The sequence below is a fragment of the Parambassis ranga genome, chromosome 8 (assembly GCF_900634625.1).
Source record: "Parambassis ranga chromosome 8, fParRan2.1, whole genome shotgun sequence".
Taxonomy (NCBI): Eukaryota; Metazoa; Chordata; class Actinopteri; family Ambassidae; genus Parambassis; species Parambassis ranga.
Window position 1 is genome coordinate 3,286,502 of NC_041029.1, and position 22,572 is coordinate 3,309,073.

The 22,572-nt window shown below is 47.4% G+C and overlaps 1 protein-coding gene across 3 annotated transcripts in view; it reads left to right on the plus strand.

The window, feature by feature from the left end:
• The first annotated feature begins 8,051 nt into the window (after positions 1-8,051).
• prkcbb (protein kinase C, beta b) overlaps positions 8,052-22,572 on the plus strand; it is a 64,270-nt gene continuing 49,749 nt past the window's right edge. For all 3 annotated transcript variants that reach the window (XR_003671045.1, XM_028411258.1, XM_028411256.1), the window contains exons 1-2: positions 8,052-8,423; positions 9,153-9,184. Coding sequence is in view for 2 of the 3 variants with exons in the window: in XM_028411258.1 (XP_028267059.1) it covers positions 8,245-8,423; positions 9,153-9,184 (211 nt within the window). In the remaining variant the exon portion in view is untranslated. The remainder of the gene's footprint in view (positions 8,424-9,152; positions 9,185-22,572) is intronic.

Genomic DNA, 22,572 nt, shown 5'->3' on the forward strand with positions numbered 1-22,572 from the left:
TGTGCATGTATAAAACACAAAACATAAACATTTAGATGAACCCAGAGCGACGACTGCACGTCAGCACGAAACTGAAATCTGCAGAGCTGGACTGTTCATAAAGTGCAAAGGGTTGCTGGGAAACAGGAGGCGGCCGGTCGGTTTCCTGGTGCTCCTCAGCTTTCTGGGAAAAGAGGCAACAGCAGGAGGAGGAGGAGGAGGAGGAAGAGGAACAGCTTATTGCTGTTGTCTGTCATTATTTCATTTGTATAATACAAATAACTGTAAATTTGACTCATGCAGATGCTTATCAGAGACACACCTAGAGAGCTGCAGTGCACACACACACGTGCACGCACACACGCACATATCACATGCTATATTTGAAGCGCTTGTAGACTACCTATAGGTGTGTGTGTGTGTGTGTGCACTTTGTCCTGTGTTTATTTTAAACTCTGTGATAACAAGGTTGTGTTTCTGGGAACATAAAAGTGAAAGTAAGCGAACCTGATCTGCTGCAGCACATAGCGACTGATGATGTCATGCAGCCTTTAAAATTTCTGATTGGTTCTTTTTGTGTGCGCTGCCACAGAGCGTGTAGCTGCTGAAGAGCTTTTAGAAAGCTTTGTTTTTAGGATTTGGTGTTTTGTAGGAGCCGCGGTGTCAGGTTGCGTTGCGTTGTCGGGTGTGTGATGAGCCGTTCGTCACCTCGTTGTGTTACAGCGCTGCTTTAAAGACACTTTTCCTCCCTGCTGGGATTTTCTGTGGGAAAAGGTTTTTCATCATTCAGGGTGTTCAAACTGTCTTAAAACTGATTTGTATGGTTGTTCTGCAAAGAGTGCAGCAGGCAACATTTACACACACACACACGCACACACACACACACACACACGCTGCTCTTCAACCTTTAAATAGCAGTGTTGAGTAAGACTGAGGTTGAAAAGCTGTTTACTTGTTGCATGTCTGATTCAGTGTTTGTTTGAACGTATGTTCATGAGGACGTCCTGTGACGTTAAAACATGTATTTAAAATAACACAAACATACAGACTGCATGGTTTATATGTTTTCCTGACTGAGTGCAGACACCTCTGTAGAACATGAGGAGCAGGCTGTGTGGTCTGTCACATTAACTCTACCTGAGACACTAACACTGCTAACACTATAGTTCAGACTGTAACCCTTTCCTCTCTGGACTGTTTTCCAGGACTGAGAGCGCCCGGACAGTTTTAGGTTAACTGTGAGGTCGTCGTGTGGTAGAACTGTGCTGCTGCGTGTGATGGATCATGGATCAGTTCTGACAGTGAGTGGGACTCTTTGTAATCATGCTGTCAGACACCTCGTTAGCATGTTGACCTCATTGTGCTAAAAACAGAGGTCGCCTTTCACTTTCACAGAAATGAAATGATGAAATGAAATCACTGCGTGAAAAACAGAAGCTGGCCATGTTTACTGCACACACACACACACACTGTGTGTGTGTGTCCAAAGCCAGGAAAAGAAGGAAATGGCACTTCTCTGTAATAATTTATCATTTCAAAAGAAGCAGGAAATGTTTCATGTGTTGATCACTTTGGTCAAATGTCTCCACATAATGAGCACCAGGAAGAGTTCAGTGGTTCATCAATGGTGAGTCACTCAGCTTCTTATAAATAAGCCCTTATTGTAATAAAACCACCTGAAAGAGAAACCCAACCAAACTGAAGGACTGCAGTCTGTGGCTAAGCTAACAGCTAAGCTAACATAAACCAGTCCACACTACAGGGGTACTGCTGGACACAAAACAATGCTAACCAGCTGGCTAACACTGGTTAGCATTGGTGTATGTTTGTATGATGCACGTCTCCACATGAATTATCAGATGACCCAGCTGTCATTGCTGGAGCGTCCGAGTTCTATGTTTTCATTAGCTGAGACACATCTGACCTATGACAACACACACACACACAGCCAGGTGATCAATCTCTGTCAGATCTGTGAAAACAGTCAGTGTGATGACAGAAACGTTAAGGATCTTTGGGATCTGGTGTTTGAATAGTCTGGTTTTGCTGATCCTGAAGAATCAGCTCGACTACTCATCACAAAAAGATGACGAAGACAATAACAAAAGGACAGTTTATTTATCCTCTGCTGAAACAGGTTACACAGGAAACACATCCATCAGACGAGGACGAGGACGTCTTCAAAGGACACTTTATCTCCAAGCTCCAGGCTCTGAGCTGGGGTTGAACCAGGTTCGGTTCTGACCAATCAGAGTCCAGTCAGGAAGTGCTGTCAGTTCTGACCAATCAGAGTCCAGCCAGGAAGTGCTGTCAGTTCTGTCTGTGTCTGTTGCTTCATGAAGACTTTGCTTTGATAACAGTTGTTTTCAGTCAAAGTGACTTTATGCTCATATTGTCCTCACAGAGACACAACAGTCCTCTGCACACATGCTAACTGCTACATGCTAGCTGATAACATCCATTGTAGGAGCTAGCACACAGCAGGTTCTGGTCAGTTGTTGGTCTGTGGCGTGTTAACATATTACCACTGACTCTGTGCTCTGTGGTTTTGTCCATGGAGTCTGGTGTCTCTGATATAAACTGCTGTCCTGCTGGACATCAGACCTGTGCCATCTGTGGCCTGAGGTCAGTGATCACTGAGCTGAGCGTGGTCATGTGACCCTGCTGTGTGTCCCTGCACCAGGCTGATCAGGGCTGGAGTCTCCTCAGTGTGAGTAAGGATGAGTTCTTTAACATGCAGCTATAGTCCCAGCGGTCTGGGTGGAGCCGCACAGGAATATGACACCCCCGCAGAGCACAAAGGAAAAATGGATGTCAGCCACTCCTAATGCCATCGAATGAAGCCTAAAAATGCACACATAAAATATGTTTAATGTAATGATAAGAACACAGGAGACTGTTCAATCTGCAGCTGGTTTGTCATCTCAATGAGACACACACAGGAGTCAAGGAAAAAGACAAGGAAGGATCCTTTCAGGGATCCTACGTCAGTTCACACACACACACACAGAGAGAGAGAGAGAGAGAGAGAGAGGGAGAAAACAGCATTTTGACTTAGCCTCTGTGTCCAAGTCAGCATGAATAGCTCCCTCTAGTGGCAGGTAACAGCATCTTCATGTACTCTGTTTGGGAACTAAACAAAAACTATTCATTACTTTATAAATTAAAGTATGCATATTGGTCACATTTTACCAAACGTATCTGTCAGGAGAGTCACGAGACACTGGAGAATGTTCTGCTGCCTGTAACATCCTCCAGCACATTTCTCCTCCATGTGCTAGCTAGAGGTACCCTGACTGCCATTAGGTACCAGGAGGAGATCCTCAGACCCATTGTGAGACCATGTGCTGGTGCAGTGGACCCTGGGTTCCTTCTGATGATGACAATGCTAGGCCTCATGTGGCTGAAGTGTGTCAGCAGGTCCTGCATGATGAAGGCGTTGATGCTATGGACTGGCCTGCCCGTTCCCCAGACCTGAATCCAATCCAGCACATCTGGAACATCATGTCTCGTTCCATCCACCAACCCCACGTTGCACCACAGACTGTCCAGGAGTTGACTGATGCTTTAATCCAGGTCTGGGAGGAGATCCCTCAGGAGTGCAGCACCATCAGGTGGACTGCAGCCAGCTTCACTACACTGGTGGACAGGCGTAAGCTGAAGCTGCGGTCTTTGACCACTAGAGGGCAGCATGTTGTAGTGTTGCAGAGAGCTGGGTGGTTGTAGGGGCTGTGTGTGTGGGTGTGTTCTTCCAGATGAGATCAGCAGCAGCTTTCTCTTGTCTCTCATCTGATCAAAGATTCATTCAGTGACTGATGTGTATTCCACAAAATGTCAGTATAAAATCTGCCTGAAACTTTCCATCGCTCCTGTGTGTGTGTGTGTGTGTGTGTGCATGTGTGTGTGTGTGTGTGTGCGCCTTCTCTCTCCCACAGGTGAATCAGAGATGTTGTTTACTCCCTCCGCAGGCCAGCAGTGGGCGTCAGCAGCGATGTGAGGGGGAAAAACACAACTGTGTGAGATGTCCTGCAGCTAAACACTGACATGCGCTTCGCCAACACACAGGTGCACACAGACACACACTCACATCATTACTGCACATCCTGGCAGGAGGAATGTGGCAGCTCTCAGCCTGCAGGTGAAGAACTCAGCTGATCATGAGGACAGGAAGCGTCCTCTGTCCATGCAGCGCTCTGTTAGGTTTAAATAACAGTGAGTCAATCACAAGAGCATTGATTGGTCTCCAAAATCTACATTTGCATAAACATTATCATTATATAACTATTGTATTAAACACACTGTAAACGTCCAGTACACTGCATAAACACACACACACACCGCCTCAGTGCTGCCTGTGCTGCTGGAGGTGTCAAACAGCAACACAACATGCAAACACACACACACATTCCTGCACACGGTCAATAGAGAGGGGGGGGGTGAGAGAGAGAGAGCGAGAGAGAGCACAGAGATGCAGAAGTGAGCTGGCTGTGGTCTGAGCCACATTTAGCATCACTTACAATAAAAGCAGTGACAGAGAAAACACATCAGAGACGGAGGCAGAGTGAGAAGAGTTAACAGACACACACAGAAGTTACATAACTGGGGTAATTATACCTGCAAGTGTGCACCTTTGGCTGCACATACCTGTGTGTCAGTGTGTGTGTGTGTGTCAGTGTGTGTGTGTTCTGAGCTGTAGATGACGAAGGAAACAACAGGTTTATGTAACGTCTTCCTCCCTTTCAGGAGGATGCTCAGAGAGACGAGAGGCAAACCAGACGGAGACGAACATGTTTTCTGGATTATCACATGAAATCAATAAAGGTATTGATCCTCACAGGTGCAGTTCAGCAGGATCATCTTCACTAATGAACACCACTTTATGATGTTTGAAGCCTAAATATGATCACCAGAAGCTAAAAGCTAATGCTACATTACAGCACGGTCACATGACTACACCATCAGCACCACCACCAGGTTCACCGCTCTGAGCTCCTGATGACTTGAAGATTTGAATGGATGTAAATTGAGTTAGCATGCTGCTAAACTTTAGCATGTTAGCATTGTTGCTATGAGCATTGTGACGTGTTAGCCTTTAGCTCGAAGCACAGCTGCCTCAGAGAAAGTTAGCATAGTGTGTTTGGGTGCAGGTTAGCTCAAAACTATATACACAATATTTATAACCCAACATCCAGGCTACGTACTCTCTCACTGGTCTTGAGATATGGATCAGATGTATTGATAAGACAGAACCAGATCAGATGAGTGACTGTCACAGTCTACACACACACACACACACACACACACACACTCAGGCTGATCCAGGTGGCAGCAGGTTGTGTTTCTGTTGGTCTCTGGACGCCTGTCACCGTTGCTAATTAAACCGTCCTTATAATTTTACAGTCTGACAGCAGCCTGCTCAGAGAATTATGTAAAGATGGAGACAGGCGTGTCTCATGTCAGAAGGAACAGGGGGAAGGGGACAGAGGGAGAAAAAGGGAGAAAGAGAGAGGGACAGAGGGGGAGAGAGAGGGCAAAGACTGAGAGAGAGAGAGGGACAAAGAGAGGGACAGAGACAGAGGAGGACAGAGGGAGAGAGAGACAGAGGGGGACAGAGAGTGGGGGAGACAAAGACAGAGAGAGGGACAGGGGGAGAGAGGGTGGACAGGGGGAGAGAGCTGTGAGCTGGTGGCTAAGTCATCAGTAAACCTTGTATTGATGAGTGCAGGCTGAACTGTGCACGCTGTCATCTGTCCTGCAGCTAAATCAATCTCATCTAGGTCACTCACTGTGTGTGTGTGTGTGTGTGTGTGTGTGTGTGGACCAGTTGGGATGATGGGTGTCCTGAAATGAGATTCTGTGGCCTTAAAACAGGTGGAGGATTATTACAGTATCATGCTCTGACTGTGCTCTGTGCTGTGATGGCTCCGTCCTGCTGCTGTGGAGCATCACGCTCACCGAACTGACGGTTTCACTCCTGAAATATCTGCAGAACAAACCATGATGCTGTGAATCCTTTGAGTCCTTTCAAAGTAAAGGTCTTAAGATGAGCCAGGGCTCAGCTGTGCCGCTCTCAGCGGCAGCAGGCGCAGTGTTGATACACTCGAGTTTCAAACATTGACAGCCGTCCTGCTGGATCTGCTGTGTTTACAGACACACACTCCATGTTTTCCTGTTTTATTTTGAAGCCATGACTTCCCTCTGCCCCTTCCTGCCTGTGCGCTTTTAGGCTCCGCCCCCATCAGCTCCACCTGTGTGTCCTTTCCTAATTAGCTCAGGTGTATTTATAGCGGTCCTCCTGGGCAGCGCGGCTGTGTGCTCCTCCTGTGGGTTGTTCTGGATTCGGGTGTGTTGCTGGTCCTCCTCGCTGCCCTCCCTTCACCTCTGTGCAGCCAGCTCGAAGCCGAGCAGGCCCTCAGACACACCACTAAACCATTAGCATGTTAGCATGTTCTCACAAGCACTGATTAACTGCAGATGAAGCCTTTTAATGTTACCACGGACATCAGCTGGAGCTCTGAGTGGAGTGAAGAGGCTAGCTGCTAGCATGTGTTTGCAGGCTGCACAGGATGCTAACCTTCCCCCCAAGCTTCTTCCTTCATGTAAGAGTCACACTTTAAGTCATTTGCACACATTTATCCCTCTGTGTGTGTGTGTGTGTGTGTGTGTGTGTGTGTGTTTTGTTGAGCTGAGAGGTGTGTGTCAGTCTTACGGTTTTCGTCCTGTTAGCTTCTGTTAGCTTTTAGCATCTTAACTTCCAGCTAACTGCTGACAGTTTGCGTCAGTGTGTTTTGTGCTACACTTATTGCGGCTTCACACAGAGCTAATGCTAACTGCTACACACACAGATGTGTTGACGTGGTGTAGCTCCTGCTGGTCTTCGCTGCTCCGTGCCTGGACCAGGACCAGCCTGCGCCGCCCTGCTCCTCCTGTTAAGGCCTCAGGTCATGTCTCTGCTTTAAACTCTGACCCCGGTTTGTCTGTTCAAACCCGGTGTTGGTCTGCTGTTTGTATAACTTTGGAGTTGTGTAGATGTTGTGTAGATGTTTGTCCATTTCTCCGACATTCAGCCTTTTATGCATATTTAAGAGAAGTTGTGTGATTGTTTGGCCCCTGATGCGTTACAGAGGTGGAGCCTCGTTCAGGTTCACTGACGGCTCACACACACACACACACACACACACGCACACACACACACACACACACACACACACACACACACAGGAAGTGTGTCACAAACAGGTTCCTGCCACGTGCTGCAGTTTAAATCATGATTTTATTTTAACATCATATTTCATGTCTCAGTTTAACTCCTTGTTTGTCAGTCTGCTGGTTGTTGGTTTTCACTGAAGCTTCCTGTTCACAGTTGGGTGTGTTATTGAGTGTGTGTGTGTGTGTGTGTGTGTGTGTGCGTGCAGTGGTCTCTGTAAGCTGCTGTAGTTTGTTTGTAGACCAGTGAAGCGCTGGTGATTGTTTTTATGGAATTTGTGCTGTTTATCATAAAAAGGCTGTTACAGTAGTTTATTTACTGTCAGGACACAGCTGCCCCCCCTCTCTCTCTGCCTTCTCTCTCCCTCAGCCTCTCTCTCTGCCTGCCTCCCCTTTCTCTCTTCCTCCTCTCCCCCCTCTGCCTCCCCTCTCTTTCTCTCTGGCTTCTCTCTCTCTCTCTCTCTCTCTGCCTCCCCCCCCCCTCTCTCTCTCTCTCTCTGCCTCCCCCCCCCTCTCTCTCTCTCTCTCTGCCCCCCCCCTCTCTCTCTCTCTGCCTCCCCCCCCTCTCTCTCTCTCTCTCTGCCTCCCCCCTCTGCCTCTCTCTCTCTCTCTCTCTCTCTCTGCCTGCCCCCCCCTCTCTCTCTCTCTCTGCCTCCCCCCCCCTCTCTCTCTCTCTCTCTCTCTGCCTCCCCCCTCTCTCTCTCTCTCTGCCTCCCCCCCCTCTCTCTCTCTCTCTCTGCCTCCCCCCTCTCTCTCTCTCTCTCTGCCTCCCCCCTCTCTCTCTCTCTGCCTCCCCCCTCTCTCTCTCTCTCTCTCTCTGCCTCCCCCCTCTGCCTCTCTCGCTCTCTCTGTGAATTAAAGGAGGAAGCTCGCGCCTGCAGCATCAGTCGGTCCAGCTGATGAAGACAAACTACGTCCAAAAACTTCGCGCGCGCTTAAACTCCTCTTCCCGGAACGACGCACGAGACACCAGCTGTGTTCGCTCCATTTTTTAAATTCTTTTCGTTCATTTTGTGGAGAACTTTTCCTCACACTCCTGCTCACACACACACCGGGAGAATGGCAGACTCGGCGGCGGCCAACAGTGACGGGGAGGACGGACCCCGCGAGCCCATGCGGGGCTTCGCGCGCCAGGGAGCGCTCCGGCAAAAGAACGTGCACGAGGTGAAGGACCACAAATTCATCGCGCGCTTCTTCAAGCAGCCCACGTTCTGCAGCCACTGCACCGACTTCATCTGGTGAGCGGAGCAACACGGGTCAGTCATTGGGGGTGGGTGGATGGGGGCCAGGCGGCGCAGCCTCCGTCACGGAGCCCCGCGGGGACAGGTCGGAGGACCCGCTATGAGTTGTGTGCTGCGGTCTGGACTTGTTGATCGCAGCAGGAGCGCTGACAGCGTGTGGGCCGCTTCACAGAGGAGGAGGCTGCAGGAGGAGCCCTGACACCTCCTCCCCTGTCTCACCTGTGCAGACAGGTCCTGCAGCCCCCGGCCTCACCCCCCGGCCCTCACCCCACAGCCCGCCGCGCGCCTCATTACGTGACTCCGCGGCTCCATTTTGTCCTAATTTGTGCCGTTTCATTATTCTCTGCTCGGCGCTCCTGTCCCCACACGGCCGGTATTTAAGTCCTGCAGGCTTTTTAATTTGTGAATGATTTGACCCAGAAGACGGTGCTGATGAGGCTGAGGGCTCTCAGTGGTTGTAAATATCCCACAGAGAGGAACACTGTGCACCGCCGTCATTATTTGACCTGTTTAGATGATGTGTCTGTGTATCTGGGTCAATAAGCATCCTGACAAAGAACACTGGACTCACACCATTTCATTACTGACACACACACACACACCTGCATTCCTCAAACCACTGAGAAGGTGTGGTCCACTGTGGCCTGGAGCAACCCACTGTGTGTGTGTGTGTGTGTGTGTGTGTGTACATTAATTTGACTTCTTCTTTGTGTGTTTTCTCCGCAGGGGTTTTGGCAAGCAGGGTTTCCAGTGTCAAGGTAGGTAAATGACACACACACACACACACACTGTTTGTTTGGTTGCTCTTGTTCTCTTCAGTGTGGACTTGGTGGTGTATTATTATAAGTATTTAATTCTTGAGCATGATTTAAGTGACGGCTCAGTCCACCTCTGTGCTGTAATTCATTCAAATTCAGATGGTCATATTCTAAATAAAAGATCAATAAAGGTGATTGAACACTGTCAGTGAAGCAGCATTTAAATGATTGTATTTACACGTTTCCCAGCATGCATAGCTCCATTTTGTCCTAGGAGACGATGATGTCACTGGGTTGGTTGGTGTGGACAGTAGCTAGTGTTCCTGTCTCTCTGTTAGCTTGGTAGTCACTGTCCACACCAACCAGTGACATTACTGTCAAAGCGGTGCATGCTGGGAAACATGTAAATACAATCATTTAAAATCTGTTGCTGTATTTCAGAGGGATCATTTATCTATTTATTCAAATGTTGTTCTAAACACGTTTAGTTCAGTTCAGGGACCCTTTCAGACCAGAGCTGTCTTTGAGCTGTAAAGGACGTTGGATGTCTATGTGGGGTGACTGCTCCCAGAGGCTGTAGATGGAACTGCAGTTTTTGAGACTTTTGCGTGGGCAGCTGTGGAGGCTGCAGCTCATGACAACAGGTCTTCAGTCTTCTCTTTAGCTGATTGCTAGCAGGGACCTTCATAGAGTTCAGAGCAGAGCGGTGAATTACTTTAGTGTGGGCGGGACTTCATTGTCCCATGTTTGAGCTCGTCTTCAGGGACCAGTGGGGATGTTTGAGAATCACTACAGAGTCTGGAGGTGTGGGCAGGACGTGTGTGATGACTTCATGGTGACGGATTGTGTAGGTGTAGGAAGACTCACAGCTGCACCTTCAGACAGCAGAAACGCTCCTGCTGTATACAGATGTCACAGAGAACACCAGCCACTAAGAGGATCTGATGTGTGAGGAAGATGAGGCTCAGAAATAATGGAGGACGAGGTGAAGCAGCTGCTTCAGAATCAGATTCTGTGGCTGTTATCATCCATGTAACTCTCCAGAGCTGCAGGTTTAATGTCACACTGAAACATCATGAATGATCAGAAAGACTTTCACCTCCGCGCTGACTGATTCAGGCCACGCCGCAGGAAACCACCACAAGAAACAAAGATGTGCCATTTGTGTTCTTGTTTTTTTTCTCCTCACTCTATGAACTGGATGTTCAAGGATTTTCACGTCTCCTAGCAACAAGGAAACATTGAGACGCAGCCCTCTATAGGCTGCAGGATGGAGAAGGTGCAGCACAGCAGTGTGTTAGCCTGCAACTGGTCCGTGTGTGTGTGTGTAGTGGGTCAATAGTGTCCTTTAGGGGAAAGCCTCCATTACACTGCAGGGAGGGAGGAGTGTGTGTGTGTGTGTGTGGAGCCGCAGGTGTGTGTGTCTGTCTGACAGGACTGGATGAAATGCTTTAGCAGTTAAGTGTGTGTGTGTGTCCTGAGTTGCTCTCCGACCCATTTGTCCGTCTGGAGCAGGGTATCGCTTCCCCAGAGCTCAGGGAGAAAGGGAATTCCTCTGCAAGGTCACACACACACACACACACACACACACTGAGAAGTGAGAGGTGTGTGTGTGTGTTCTCCTCTCTGAAGGTGTTTGTGGATGATTTCATGTATTTATGGTGGTTAAAGCCACAGTGTAGAACGTTTGTCTCCCCCTGCTGGCAGTGAGAGGAATTGCAGGTCACAGATTTTAATTTCACAGCAGGGCTATCATTGACTACGCTAAGAGCTAAGCTAACAGCTCAGTCCTCCGTGTTTGTGGACTTCTAAGTGTTAGCTTGCAGGCTAACGCAGCTTAGCACTGGTAGAGCGGTGACCTTTGACCTCTTCAGGTGTTGTTGCTGTAGTCGTGCTGGCGTCACGCTGTGATTTTTCTGCCTTCACATGAGCTGAGCTTAGCCCGACCAGATCAGGGTTTCCCACACATAGACCAATTCGTGGCGGGCCGCCACATAACGAACACCACAAATGGATTCCGTGTTTTTTTTTTGCCAACATGAAATATAGCTAATCTTCCGTTCATTCAACTCTGCGCAACTCTCTCTCTCTCTCCCGTTCTCGTTCGCACACACGTGTACACACATAAGCGCACATGCAGCGCACACACCGACAGCCGCTGATCCGCCCGCTCCTCCTCTTCATGCGTAATGAGCCTGAGCCTATAGACTGTTGAAGGAAAACCCGAAACTGCAGACATTTGCACAGAGAAGACGATCAGCGCTATTGATCAGCAGCCTAATTCACGGTTGAGATAAACTACGTTACATGCCCATAGTCAGATGAAGAATAATACCACCAAAAGCTGTTTATGAGTTAGTTGCCTTGTTGCCATTAGTAGTTCCATATATCTAATTATATTATTTATGTTATTCGTGTATTTATGTGGTTATATGATATGTTTATTTTACAATGTTGTTTTACAACACAAGAACAGGCTGACATATGAGGTCAGTGTTGAGTTCATATAGTGAAATAAAAACCTTCAGCTTCAGCTGTTTGTAATCCATTCCTTCAATGACACACAATCTAAAGATTAGAACTATAAGCACAAATTCTATTTTTGTAATTAATTCTAAATTTGTCTTATCACTCAGAACTAACTTAGAGAATTAAGATTTACATGAATACATTCAAAATGCTTCTTGTAGCATTAGATAAGCATACAGGTGTATATTTAACCTGTATAAACTCAGATGACCGATTCGCCGACCGACGTGACGCCGGCGCCGAGATGCCACCACAAATTGGACCAACTGCTCTGTGTGAAACACTGCAGATGGTTCCTAACAAGAAGCAGACGAGGTTCAGAGTGTTTGACACTGACACATTTTATCTGTGGTGTCACATCTTGAAAAGGTATTCTGCGTGGCTTCTGCTACAAGCATAAAATATATATCTTATAGTCCGACAGCAGTCGTCCCCGTCGATGCGTACATTTGATGAGTTTTTATTTCGTAACTCTCAGATTGAAATTAGACACAAACTGTGTGTGTAGCAGCAGCAGCTTGTGGTGGTTTGAGTCAGTAGGAAGGATGTGGTGATGTGTGCCTTTTTCAGATCTGCTGACAGTCGGGTCATGTGGTGCATGTTATACATGTTTAAAGGTTTTATTTAAACCTGTGTGTGAGCTTCCTTAAAGCCTCAACAGAACATGCTGCCGATCAGCAGGGCTCCGGTCCTGCGTGCTGCCACTGATTGCTTTCATTATGGATTATTCTGTCTCTTAATCAGTCAAATGTTAACTCAAAATTCCTTTGTATTGATCAACATTATTGATATATTTAATTCTATTAGGGCTGACCTCACCTGTAGCCTTGAACTGGTCAGATTGGGGGTCAGAGGAGTAAGCTGAGGAGTGCAGAACGATGTGTTTTAAGGGAATATCTAAAGCTTCAAGTTTCATGTATGAGACGTTCAGGGGCTGTCAGAAAGTTGAAGTTGCTGTACGGTGTCTGGTTGTGATGAATGGTGTTATTATGATGACCTTGATAGAGCCTGCAGATTTGAATGGCCTGCAGAGCGAGCGGTTAGCATGTTGCCGGTCTCTGCAGTGAGTCCTGGCTCAGTCTGTGTGGTTCTCACTGCTCCGGCTCTGCTGCTGCTGTTGTTGCTGTAAACAGTCAAGTGTGAGGCCTCAGCGGGATTCTGCTGTTTGGTTTTTCCATAAGAGTGTGGGACTGTGTGTTATGTAATGTGGTGTTTGTGAGAAGTGTGTATGTTTGCAGCAGTGTGTGTGTGTGTGTGCACGTGCTTCATGTTCCATTTAACGAGCTGGTGGACTCTTATTTCCTTAATGGCTGCTTGTGCAAATCTGTGTAATGCTTCCATGTGATGAGTTCTCTGTGTGTGTGTGTTCCTAAATGAGTGTGTTCATAATGAGTTTGGTGTGTGTGTAACGGGCTGTCGAGTGTCCTCCACTGACTGAATGCACAGATGATCCCCTCACAGTGATGGAGGGGACGCTGAGTGGCAGCCGGTGTGAAGTATTTTAAATCTATAAGGAGGGATGATACTGATGAGAGGTGGGGGTGGGAGTCATTTGGGGAGAGGCGGAGGCGGGGGGTGCGGGGCGCCGAGTGTATAAAAACAGAAGTATGAAAGACATGTTACATGTTGTAAGAACATGAACAATACAGTAAATAAAGGGCAGTTTTTGTGGTGGTATGAACAGTTAGAGAACAGGCTGCAGCGCTATGGACAGAATACAGGGAAGAAATGTTTGAACAGAAAGAGGAATTTATCAAGATTGAGGAAGCATCAGGACAGAAATAGAAGCTCAGAATTCATAGTTTAATGCCACATAAGAACAGATTTTACATTTTAAAAAAGAGACTCTGTGAAGTTATTTAATCAGAGGATGCTCCACGCTTCACTCCTCAGTGTCACCCTGTGGTGCAGCAGCTAACATCAGCTCGCTAACTTCAGAATAAATACTGTGACCCGTGTGCAGTGTGTTGAGTGAAGCCTCAGCTCAGTGTACAGTGGACTGCATGTGATACACACCTGTAGTTTGCTGATTGGATGTTTTGTCTCTACATCAGTGTGTTTCTGTTAAATCTGCTGTGAAGGCGACAGGATGCAGACGTGGAGATGTGACTCTGGAGCAGAGAGGAGGATCAGATGTCGTGGGCACAGACTGTAGGAGCTCATAAATGTGTTGTTTTCTGCGGCTGTTAGCGCTCCTCAAAGGGAAAAATGCATATGTGTATAAAAAGCAGCTTTGAGAGGCTGCTCTGACTGACGGCGTGTTTTGTGCTCGGGCTTCTCCGGGCCTCTCTGCCGGGCTCGGCGCCCGCTGCTGCTCTGGATCCACATGATAGGATTTCTGCCTTTTCATGAGTCTGTTCGGGTTCAAATGACTGAGTGAATATTTGCAAACACTGGCGTCTGTTAGCGGAACCCATCACAGCTCAGGTGCTGCTGCAGCTCCAACCTGTGTGGGCGGGAGGTCTCAGGATCCAAAACCTACCTCCCACACACACACACACACACTCAGGGCTGATGTTGAGGTGTATCACTGGATCATGGAGCAAAGGATAATAGTTAAAAACATGAGCTCTGTAATGTCCTCCCCCTCTTTGTTTCCTCTCTCCTGTCTACTTTGTCCTCCTCTGCTTCCTTTCATCCATCCTTCTCCCCCCCCATGTCTCTTCTCTCCAGCCTTCTCCCTCCACCCCTCTCTCCATCCCCTCCTCTTTCTCTCAAGTGGCTGTGTGCTGGAAGCTGTGGGCTTTGATGCTTTTATAAATAGCTAAAGTGTTCCACTGAGAGCACCACCAAATGGGATGGATGGATGCATGGATGGATGGATGAGTGGGTGGGTGGGGGAGTGGAGAGGGAGGGCTGAGTGTTTAGGTGTGAAGGCAGCATGTTGGAAATCTCTAGAAAAAAGGATTAAAATGAGGCGTACAGAGGTGCTCAGTGAGATTACAGGAGGAATCGATGAATAAAGCAGCAGAGAGAACAGTCTGTTCACCACAGTCTGTTCCACCATCGAAATAATTGAAAATTAAACTTTGATGATCTACTGTTTGACAAAGATACTTTGGCTGTCTGATTATACGTTAACATACATAACATGACATTATTTCCTTTTTTTGCCGAGAACATAAAGACTATATATAAATATAATAAAGATTTATATTAACCAAGCTACACACAGAGCTGCAGGAATGAGTCCAGACACATGTTAGCATGTTAGCGCTTCCTATCCCCTCAGTGTGTGTGTGTTGAATGTTAGCATTTCAGCATGTGGCTGATGTTGTAGTCATGTGACCGTGCTGTAGCTGCTTTATAGCTTAGCATTAGCTTTTAGCTTCTGGTGATCATATTTAGGCTTCAAACATCATAAAGTGGTGTTCATTAGTGAAGGTGATCCTGCTGAACTGCACCTGTGAGGATCATAGGACACTGAATACTTTGATTATTAATCAATAAAAACAGAGATCAGTCCTGTTAAATACATCTAAACCTGTGTGTGTGTGTTGGCCCCCTGACGAGCATTAGCAAGCTGCTAACCTCGTCCCAACAGCTTTTCAAGGACTTTGTATTCATAGTTTATATAACACAGCTGTGTGTGTGTGTGTGTTGAGCCTCAGCCAGTTTATTGATAGGGCCAAAAATATTGCAGCATTATAGTGTATTGATCGTTCCTGTAGAGCTTTTCAGACACAACAAACCTGCATCCTAATGAATCAGATATCACAGCACAGTGTGTGTGTTCAGTTACTGAAAGCTGAATTCAGGAAGTAACAAAACAAAGCTGCAGAACGCACACACACACACACACACACACACACTTGCAGTTAACCAGTGTGTTACAGTGTTTGACACCCAGAGCTGCCTGCTTCTCGGTCTAGTGTTGGAGTGTGTGTGAGACATTTTCTTAGTTTGCATCAAGGCTCTGATGTGTGTTTGTAGTTCCACAGGTGTGTGTCTGTGTCTAATATTACTTGTCACTGAGGACCAGCTTGTTCTACTTTTACACACTGATCACTCTGTGTGTGTGTGACGGCCTCCTTCAGGGCTCTCTTGGTTGTCCTTGTTGCTGACATTTGTGGCAATAGTACACCCGTTGCCACGGTGACACCTTGGAGACATTTTGGGATGGATCAGACAGCCAATGTGGGTCGAGGTCCTACACACACACACACACAGAATAGGACTATAAAGCAGCGGTTAAATTTGGATGTGTCCTCTCAGATTGACAGAAAATGTTTTCACAGCTGCGTCACTTGAACAGCAGATAACAGAAGTGAAGCTTACACGTTTACAACATGCCTAACAACCAGTTAACCCCGCAGAGAGCCGGGCAGCCTGACACCATCCACACAATCACATAAAAAACAACATGAACAGTCAGAGTGTGGCTGAATTAGCAACTGCACAACAGGTGAACACACCGCCATGGCATCTTCCAGTGTCAGAGCGCCGCCGTACCTGGCTCCTTATCCAGCTGTCAATCAGAGCACGGCGGCTCATTTTCCTGAGCTGTCAGTGTGTGTGTCGAATGTGTGTGTTGAGTGTGTGTGTTGTTTGGATCTCTGTGCATCGCTCAGATCCTGACCTCTGAATGATGGCAGTGCTCTCTGCAGTGTAGGTGTTCTGTGGTTTGAACCTGTGCAGTTGGAACTGTTGCTGATGAGCTCTGTGTGTGTGTCTGTGTGTGTCTGTGTGTGTGTGTATGTGTGTGTCAGGACCCACCTGGATTACTACCCGCTGTGGGTTTCAAACACAATGTGATCTCATTTCTAGATAGGAGGTCGTTTTGCTCTCAGCACGTTCAGAAGTGTTGGTTTAACACCTGTTTCCAGCCAGTTACTGTGTGTTACTGTGTGTTACTGTGTGTTACTGTGTGTTACTGTGTGTTATCTACCTCCAAACCTCTCTGGCAGTGTGAGTGTGTGTGTGTGTTTCCAGACTTGGCACAATACTTCAGTGAAGTTCACGACGAGAAGGCCGAACTAAATTTATCCCACAGTCTGTGAGAGTCTTCAGCTCTAAAATCCGAACCTTAAAACATGTCTGTGTGTGTGTGTGTGAGAGATGGGCTAACTGTGTCACTGTTGCTCCTGAGATTCTTTAACCCATTCATCTATAGATGGTAACCTAGCAACAAGGGCAGGAGCCAGCAGGAGAGCCCAGACCTCTTTCTCTGTCTGCCTCTTTATTTCTCTTTATTTGACTTTCACATTTGTCGCCTGACCTTCCTCCTCCTCCTCCTCCTCCTCCTCCTCTATAACTCCGGCTGTCTCTCATCCTCTCTCTCTCTCTCTCTTTCTCTCTCTCACTCTTTTTCCTCATTAATTTCCTTTTATTGTTTCCGGACCATCTGAGTTTGTGGCTTTCAAACATGAGCTCTGTGTTCCTGCACTCTGTGTTCAGATGTAAACAGGCTGTGACCATGACGGAGGATTTCCTGTGAAGCAGAGAGTCTCTGCTCTGTGTGATTAGTGCGTAAATGAACAGAGTGCCTCCTCCCTGCAGCCTCACACCCCTCACACCCCACACACCCCACACCCCTCACACCCCACACACCCCACACACCCCACACCCCACACACCCCACACACCCCACACCCCACACACCCCACACACCCCACACAGCCCTCACAGGTGGGCTCCAGAGCTGCAGGTCACGCCACAAATACTCCTCTGCAGACGTGCACATTCCATGTACTTTTTCCTCATATATGTGAGTTTTCTCATATATATTTCTCTCCATTGTTTTTTTTTTTTTAGAAATAGGCCTATATTCCTTAAATGTTGGTCTGACTGTGTTTGTTTGGAGTGCACGCTGCTGTGAAGTCCGTTGTTGGTGTTTTTACAGTGTTGATTATTGTCGGGCTCTCTGCAGCTCTCCAGCTTCACCTGTGTGTCCTCCCTCCCCCTCGTCCTCTTCACCCACCTCCCTCTCTCTCTCTGAGTTAATGAGTAAATCAGCAGATGAGATAATGAAGCAGTGGCGTTCTTTCAGGCTCGTGTTGTACAGACTCAGGACTCGTCTTCCTTCAGCGTCCTTCGCTGTTATTTTCTTTCTGTCTGGACCAAAACAGCAGGCAGAGTTTGCGCGGGAGGGAGATGTACAGTACAGGAGATTACAGGGTTATTTGTGTGTGTGTGTGTGTGTGTGTGTGCGCGCGTGTGTGTTCTGCAGTTGCGGAGGCAGATGTACTTCTGCTATAAGAGGACATGAAGAGTTCTTTACACACAAACAGAGAAGAGACAGCTCAATGCTGGTGCAGAGTGCGACGTTTTACATTTAGTGCTGCTCCTTGCGCACACACACACACACACACACACACACACACATCCATCCTGATGCAATCGGCCATGTGACTGACGTGTTTGAAGGCTGCAGAGCTCCACCTGTCTGTTCGAGCACCCTGCTGGACGGCTGCTTTCTTGCTTCTTGTTATTTTATTAACTTTACTTCCTGTCAGGTGGGTGATGTCCACCACGGGCTGTTTCAGTGGCCTGTAGGTAAGGATGTGTGTTTAGACAGACACAGGCAGGATGTGACGAGAAGCCCTCTGTAGACACGCAGGCAGAGTTCGCTCCATCAGCCTGTGGTATGCTGAGTCACATGTTCAGAGGATGGATCACCTACCCTTAGCTTAGTGACAGTCCTGCTGTGTGTGTAATGACTTTCACTGCCAGCAGGGGGCGATGAACCTTCAGCTGTGTGGCTTTAATAAATCTGATAAGGCTCCAGAAAAAGATGATTGATTACAGTCTGTTTGGAGCAGAGAAGGATGTGATGTGGAGTAAAAGAATGAGACCGAGGACAGAGAGACTCTGACGGAGCCGGGAGGATTTGGAGTGAATGGAAGAGAGTGAATGAGACTCAGAGGATTTGGGTGGAGGTGTGAGCTGGACCACGGAGGATCTGTCTGTGCCAGAACTTTCTGAGCGCTGGCACAGAGCTGAAACAGGAAGTGTAACGCCAGACAGACTGTGGAGCCTCCAGAAGAGGCCGAAGCTACATGTGAGGAGGAAGGAGAAACTCCTCCTCTTCTTCTTCTGGTGTGTGTGTTCTCAGATACTTCCTGAGCCTCTGTGGAGAGTCACATGAAACCAGGGTGTTTAAGATGAGTCCTGACGTGTGTGTGTGTGATGCTTAAACACAGCTCTGTTTGATCTCTTCTTCTTCTTCTGTGAAAGTGTGATTGATGAATTGGTTTTGTTCATGCCGCTGCTGGAGCTCCACTGTGTGTTTGTGAGGAGCGATGGATGTGGAGGAGAGGAGAGGATGGACTGATGGGAGCGAGAGGAGGAGTGATATGGGTGTGCTGACTCACTCTGACCCTTCTCCCTGCTCCACCAGCGGCATCGTGGGTATTTATACATCAGCGTAGGTTGCTCGCCCCCCTTATATAAGTGCGTACACACACACACACACAGACAGGAGGGGTGCCTGAGGTGAATGGTGTGTTTTGTTCGGATTAATTGACGTTCTCTTCTTCTTCTTCTTCTTCTCGTCTTCCTCCTGTTGCTTCTTCTTTGAGTCTCTCAGTCAGGAGGAGACAGAGACCGTCGTCTGGCTTGATGTTTGTGTTCACATCAGCTGTTACAGCAGGTGATGATGCCACACATTTAAAGCAGCAGCATTGCTGGAAAATGCAGCCACATGCCGTGGACGGATAATCCACAGGGAGCAGAGACACTCAGTCCTCCCTGTCCCCCCTGTCTCCTCCTTTAGTTAAGCTGTGTCTGTCCCAAATGAACACCATCAATTTTACTGGTGTTTATGGACCTGTGGCACCTCTTGTGCTCTAGTGCAGCGGTCCCCAACCTTTTTTGCACCACGGACCGGTATCATGTAAAACAATACTTTCACGGACCGGCACAGAAAAAAAAGTGCATAAAGAGACAACTTACTCTTATGCTTAATTAGTGGGAGCCTTTGAGCTTTCTCAGCAATGAGGCGGTCCCATGTAGGGATAATGGGAGACATGACACCCGAAGTGTGTTTCTTATGTCCAGTCCACTCCGTAATTTTGTTTTGGCCGTCATTAATTGCTTCAGTCGTTCTTGTTCATGTTTTCTTCCATGGCTTGTCTTTTAATGCAGGGTGCTCGGTCTCGCAGTTTTGAAGGCTTCGTTGCCTCATTTGCGAGTCTGTCGCCACATCACTCAGAGCGGACTTGGTGTGTGAGAATCACCTGTTGCAATAAATCCGTATTTTAAATAGGACTCCTGATATAGTCTTTTAAATGCGGGTTTCTTTTTCTTTGAAGGGGTAGGCTCCTCTTCTTCTGTCTCCTCATTAGGCCTTCTCCCCTTTCCGAAGAAGCTCTCCAAAGACGTTTGTTTTTTATTCATTTTTGCTGCTTGTGGGCTTAATTTTGGGGCCGTATCCCGTGACCGAGACAAGCGTCTGGGCAGGTGCTTAAAGGCACAGGCGGATGAATCTGATCGATTTATAAATGAAACAGCTTTCAGACTCAGATAATGAAAAATATATGTTTTGCTCAGTCTTTCTGTGCGGCCCGGTACCAAATGACCCACGGACCGGTACCGGTCCCCGGCCCGGTGGTTGGGGACCACTGCTCTAGTGCACATACACACTCCTAATGTACGACAAAAAGCCACACACAGATGGGAAGTGTAGTATTTCGGTGCTCTGGTGCTCTGCAGTTCCTGCATTGTCCACTAGAGGCTGGCTCCAAAAGTGGTCACACTGGAGTCAATCCAACTAGAGTAGGATTGAATAGCTGGATATATTCAGACCTATTTTCAAATTGTGTCCACGCTCAATCCGGCTTAATCCGGCTTGTTTGTTGTCCTGCAAACCACTACTTGATGCCTTGTAATATACAAGGACCATGTCCCTGTTAACCGGAAGTATCACGTCGCTAGTGGTATTCGTTAGCTGCATTTGCATTCAGACCTGAGCCAGATGTAAGTCAATACGGCTAGATTGAATTAAATCCAGATATATCCAGATACGGCCTGAATCCTGCTCTAGTCGGATTGATTTCCCCAGTGTGAACAGGCTCATAGAGTCAATGTTAAAAGTTCCTGACAGCAGAAATAAACATGTTTACAGATACATTTAGTTTTATAATGCTGCAGTGAACAAAATTAGAATTAAGGGCGTGGTCACAGTGACAGGCGAGTGTCGGCCCACCCTTCACCTTCAACAGGTTCATCATGTCAGCAGATTTATGATCAATATAAATTTTCACAAAAAGCTCCGACACACAAATGATCTGTGTTCAATACAGAGTGGAGTGACAGGCAGCTGTGTACAGTGAGTGCTCATCTTTTATTTTAGAACATTTATGAGGCCAAAATATAAAGTCTGAATAGGTGTGTGTGTGTGTGTGTGTGTGAGAGACATACTGCTACAGCTATAGACTCAAAATGCAGTCACTGAACCTGGCTGCTGATTCTAACAACATGAAATCTGGGACACACACACACGCTGGCAGCTCATTAGAGGGAAGGCTGTGTACAACATCCATGTTCTGCCAACGTTTCATAAACAGGAGACACAAACAGAAACATTCAGGAGGAATCTAATCATTTCAGATGATATCTAATATCATATTTGTTTCTGTGTCTCGTGCTGTCGTCACCACACTGTATTGATACACACAGATCCTGATGGAGGAGGATATTGATTGACAGTAAGTCGTTACATAATGAAGTCATGTGACTGCCGGGGAGGGAACGGCTCATCGTGGGACACTTCAAAGAGCTGTAGTTTATTAATAATTATTGGAGCCCTATGAGAACTCCTGTGACTGATTGTGCCTGCAGAAATTAAATGTATGAATATGGATTAATAAACGGAGGAAAATCTGTTGTTATCAGATGGATCTACAGATTAGACGAGCGCTTCAGCTGATGTCAAAGTGCTGGCTGAAGGCAGCTGGTTGGAGGACTGAGCGGTGGAGTCCTCCTCACTCGTCGCTCTAGTTTGTTATTAAAAGCAGCTGGTTCGGTTTAGGTAACACTTTATACTCGAACCCGTCTGCTGCCATTTTCTGTTGTCATGGTGATGGGTCCTGCCCCCAGGCAGGCGTGCTCAGTGATTGTTTGTCTGTTGTGTTGTCACAGTGGTGATGGGCTGCTTTGAGAAGCTTTCCAGAAACATCCTGATAATTAAATATTTACACCTGAGACATCAGCAGATATGTCCACACAGAGAGGACACTGAAGACATTATGTTCCTGCCAGCTGATCATGTGAGTGTCACCAGGAGCCAAACATCACTGAGTATTACCGCAGACACTGAGTGTGATGCAGGTCAGGACCTGTAAGGGTGGAGTCCTGTGGACAGTTGGGGGGACTGCACGTGCAAGGGGCTCGTCCTCTCCTGTGTAAAGGACGTGTCCACACATGTATGTCAGGAGCAGAGACACACTGCTGTTGGTGTGGTTAATGGTCTGATTTATCCTCCGTGTTTCTGCTCAGGTGCTTCAGTGTGGCTGCGCTGTAACACAAGCTGCAGTGATGTAACAAAAGAGGAAGACGAGGGACAGGTGTGTCGTACATGCAGTTCTGTGTGTGTGTGTGTCCATGGATTTTTAATGTATATGATGAATAATGAAGACACTTGGGCAGGGTGCCAGCTACAGCAGGGTCAGAGAGCGATCACACAGAGGGCACTGAGGAGGAGGAGGAGGAGGAGGAGGAGGAGGAGGCTGGGAGCCTTTGAATGACTAGTTTAATCAGAGAGGAAGAGGTCTTCATCTTGCTTCCATCATTAGCCTGTTGGGTGAAAATTGAAGATAGTTTGATGGGTCGACGGGAAGGAGGATGATGATGATGGTTGTGGTGTGAGGAAGGATCTGACTTCCTGTCTCTGTTTGCCCAGAGAGGAGGGTGCGGCGGGGA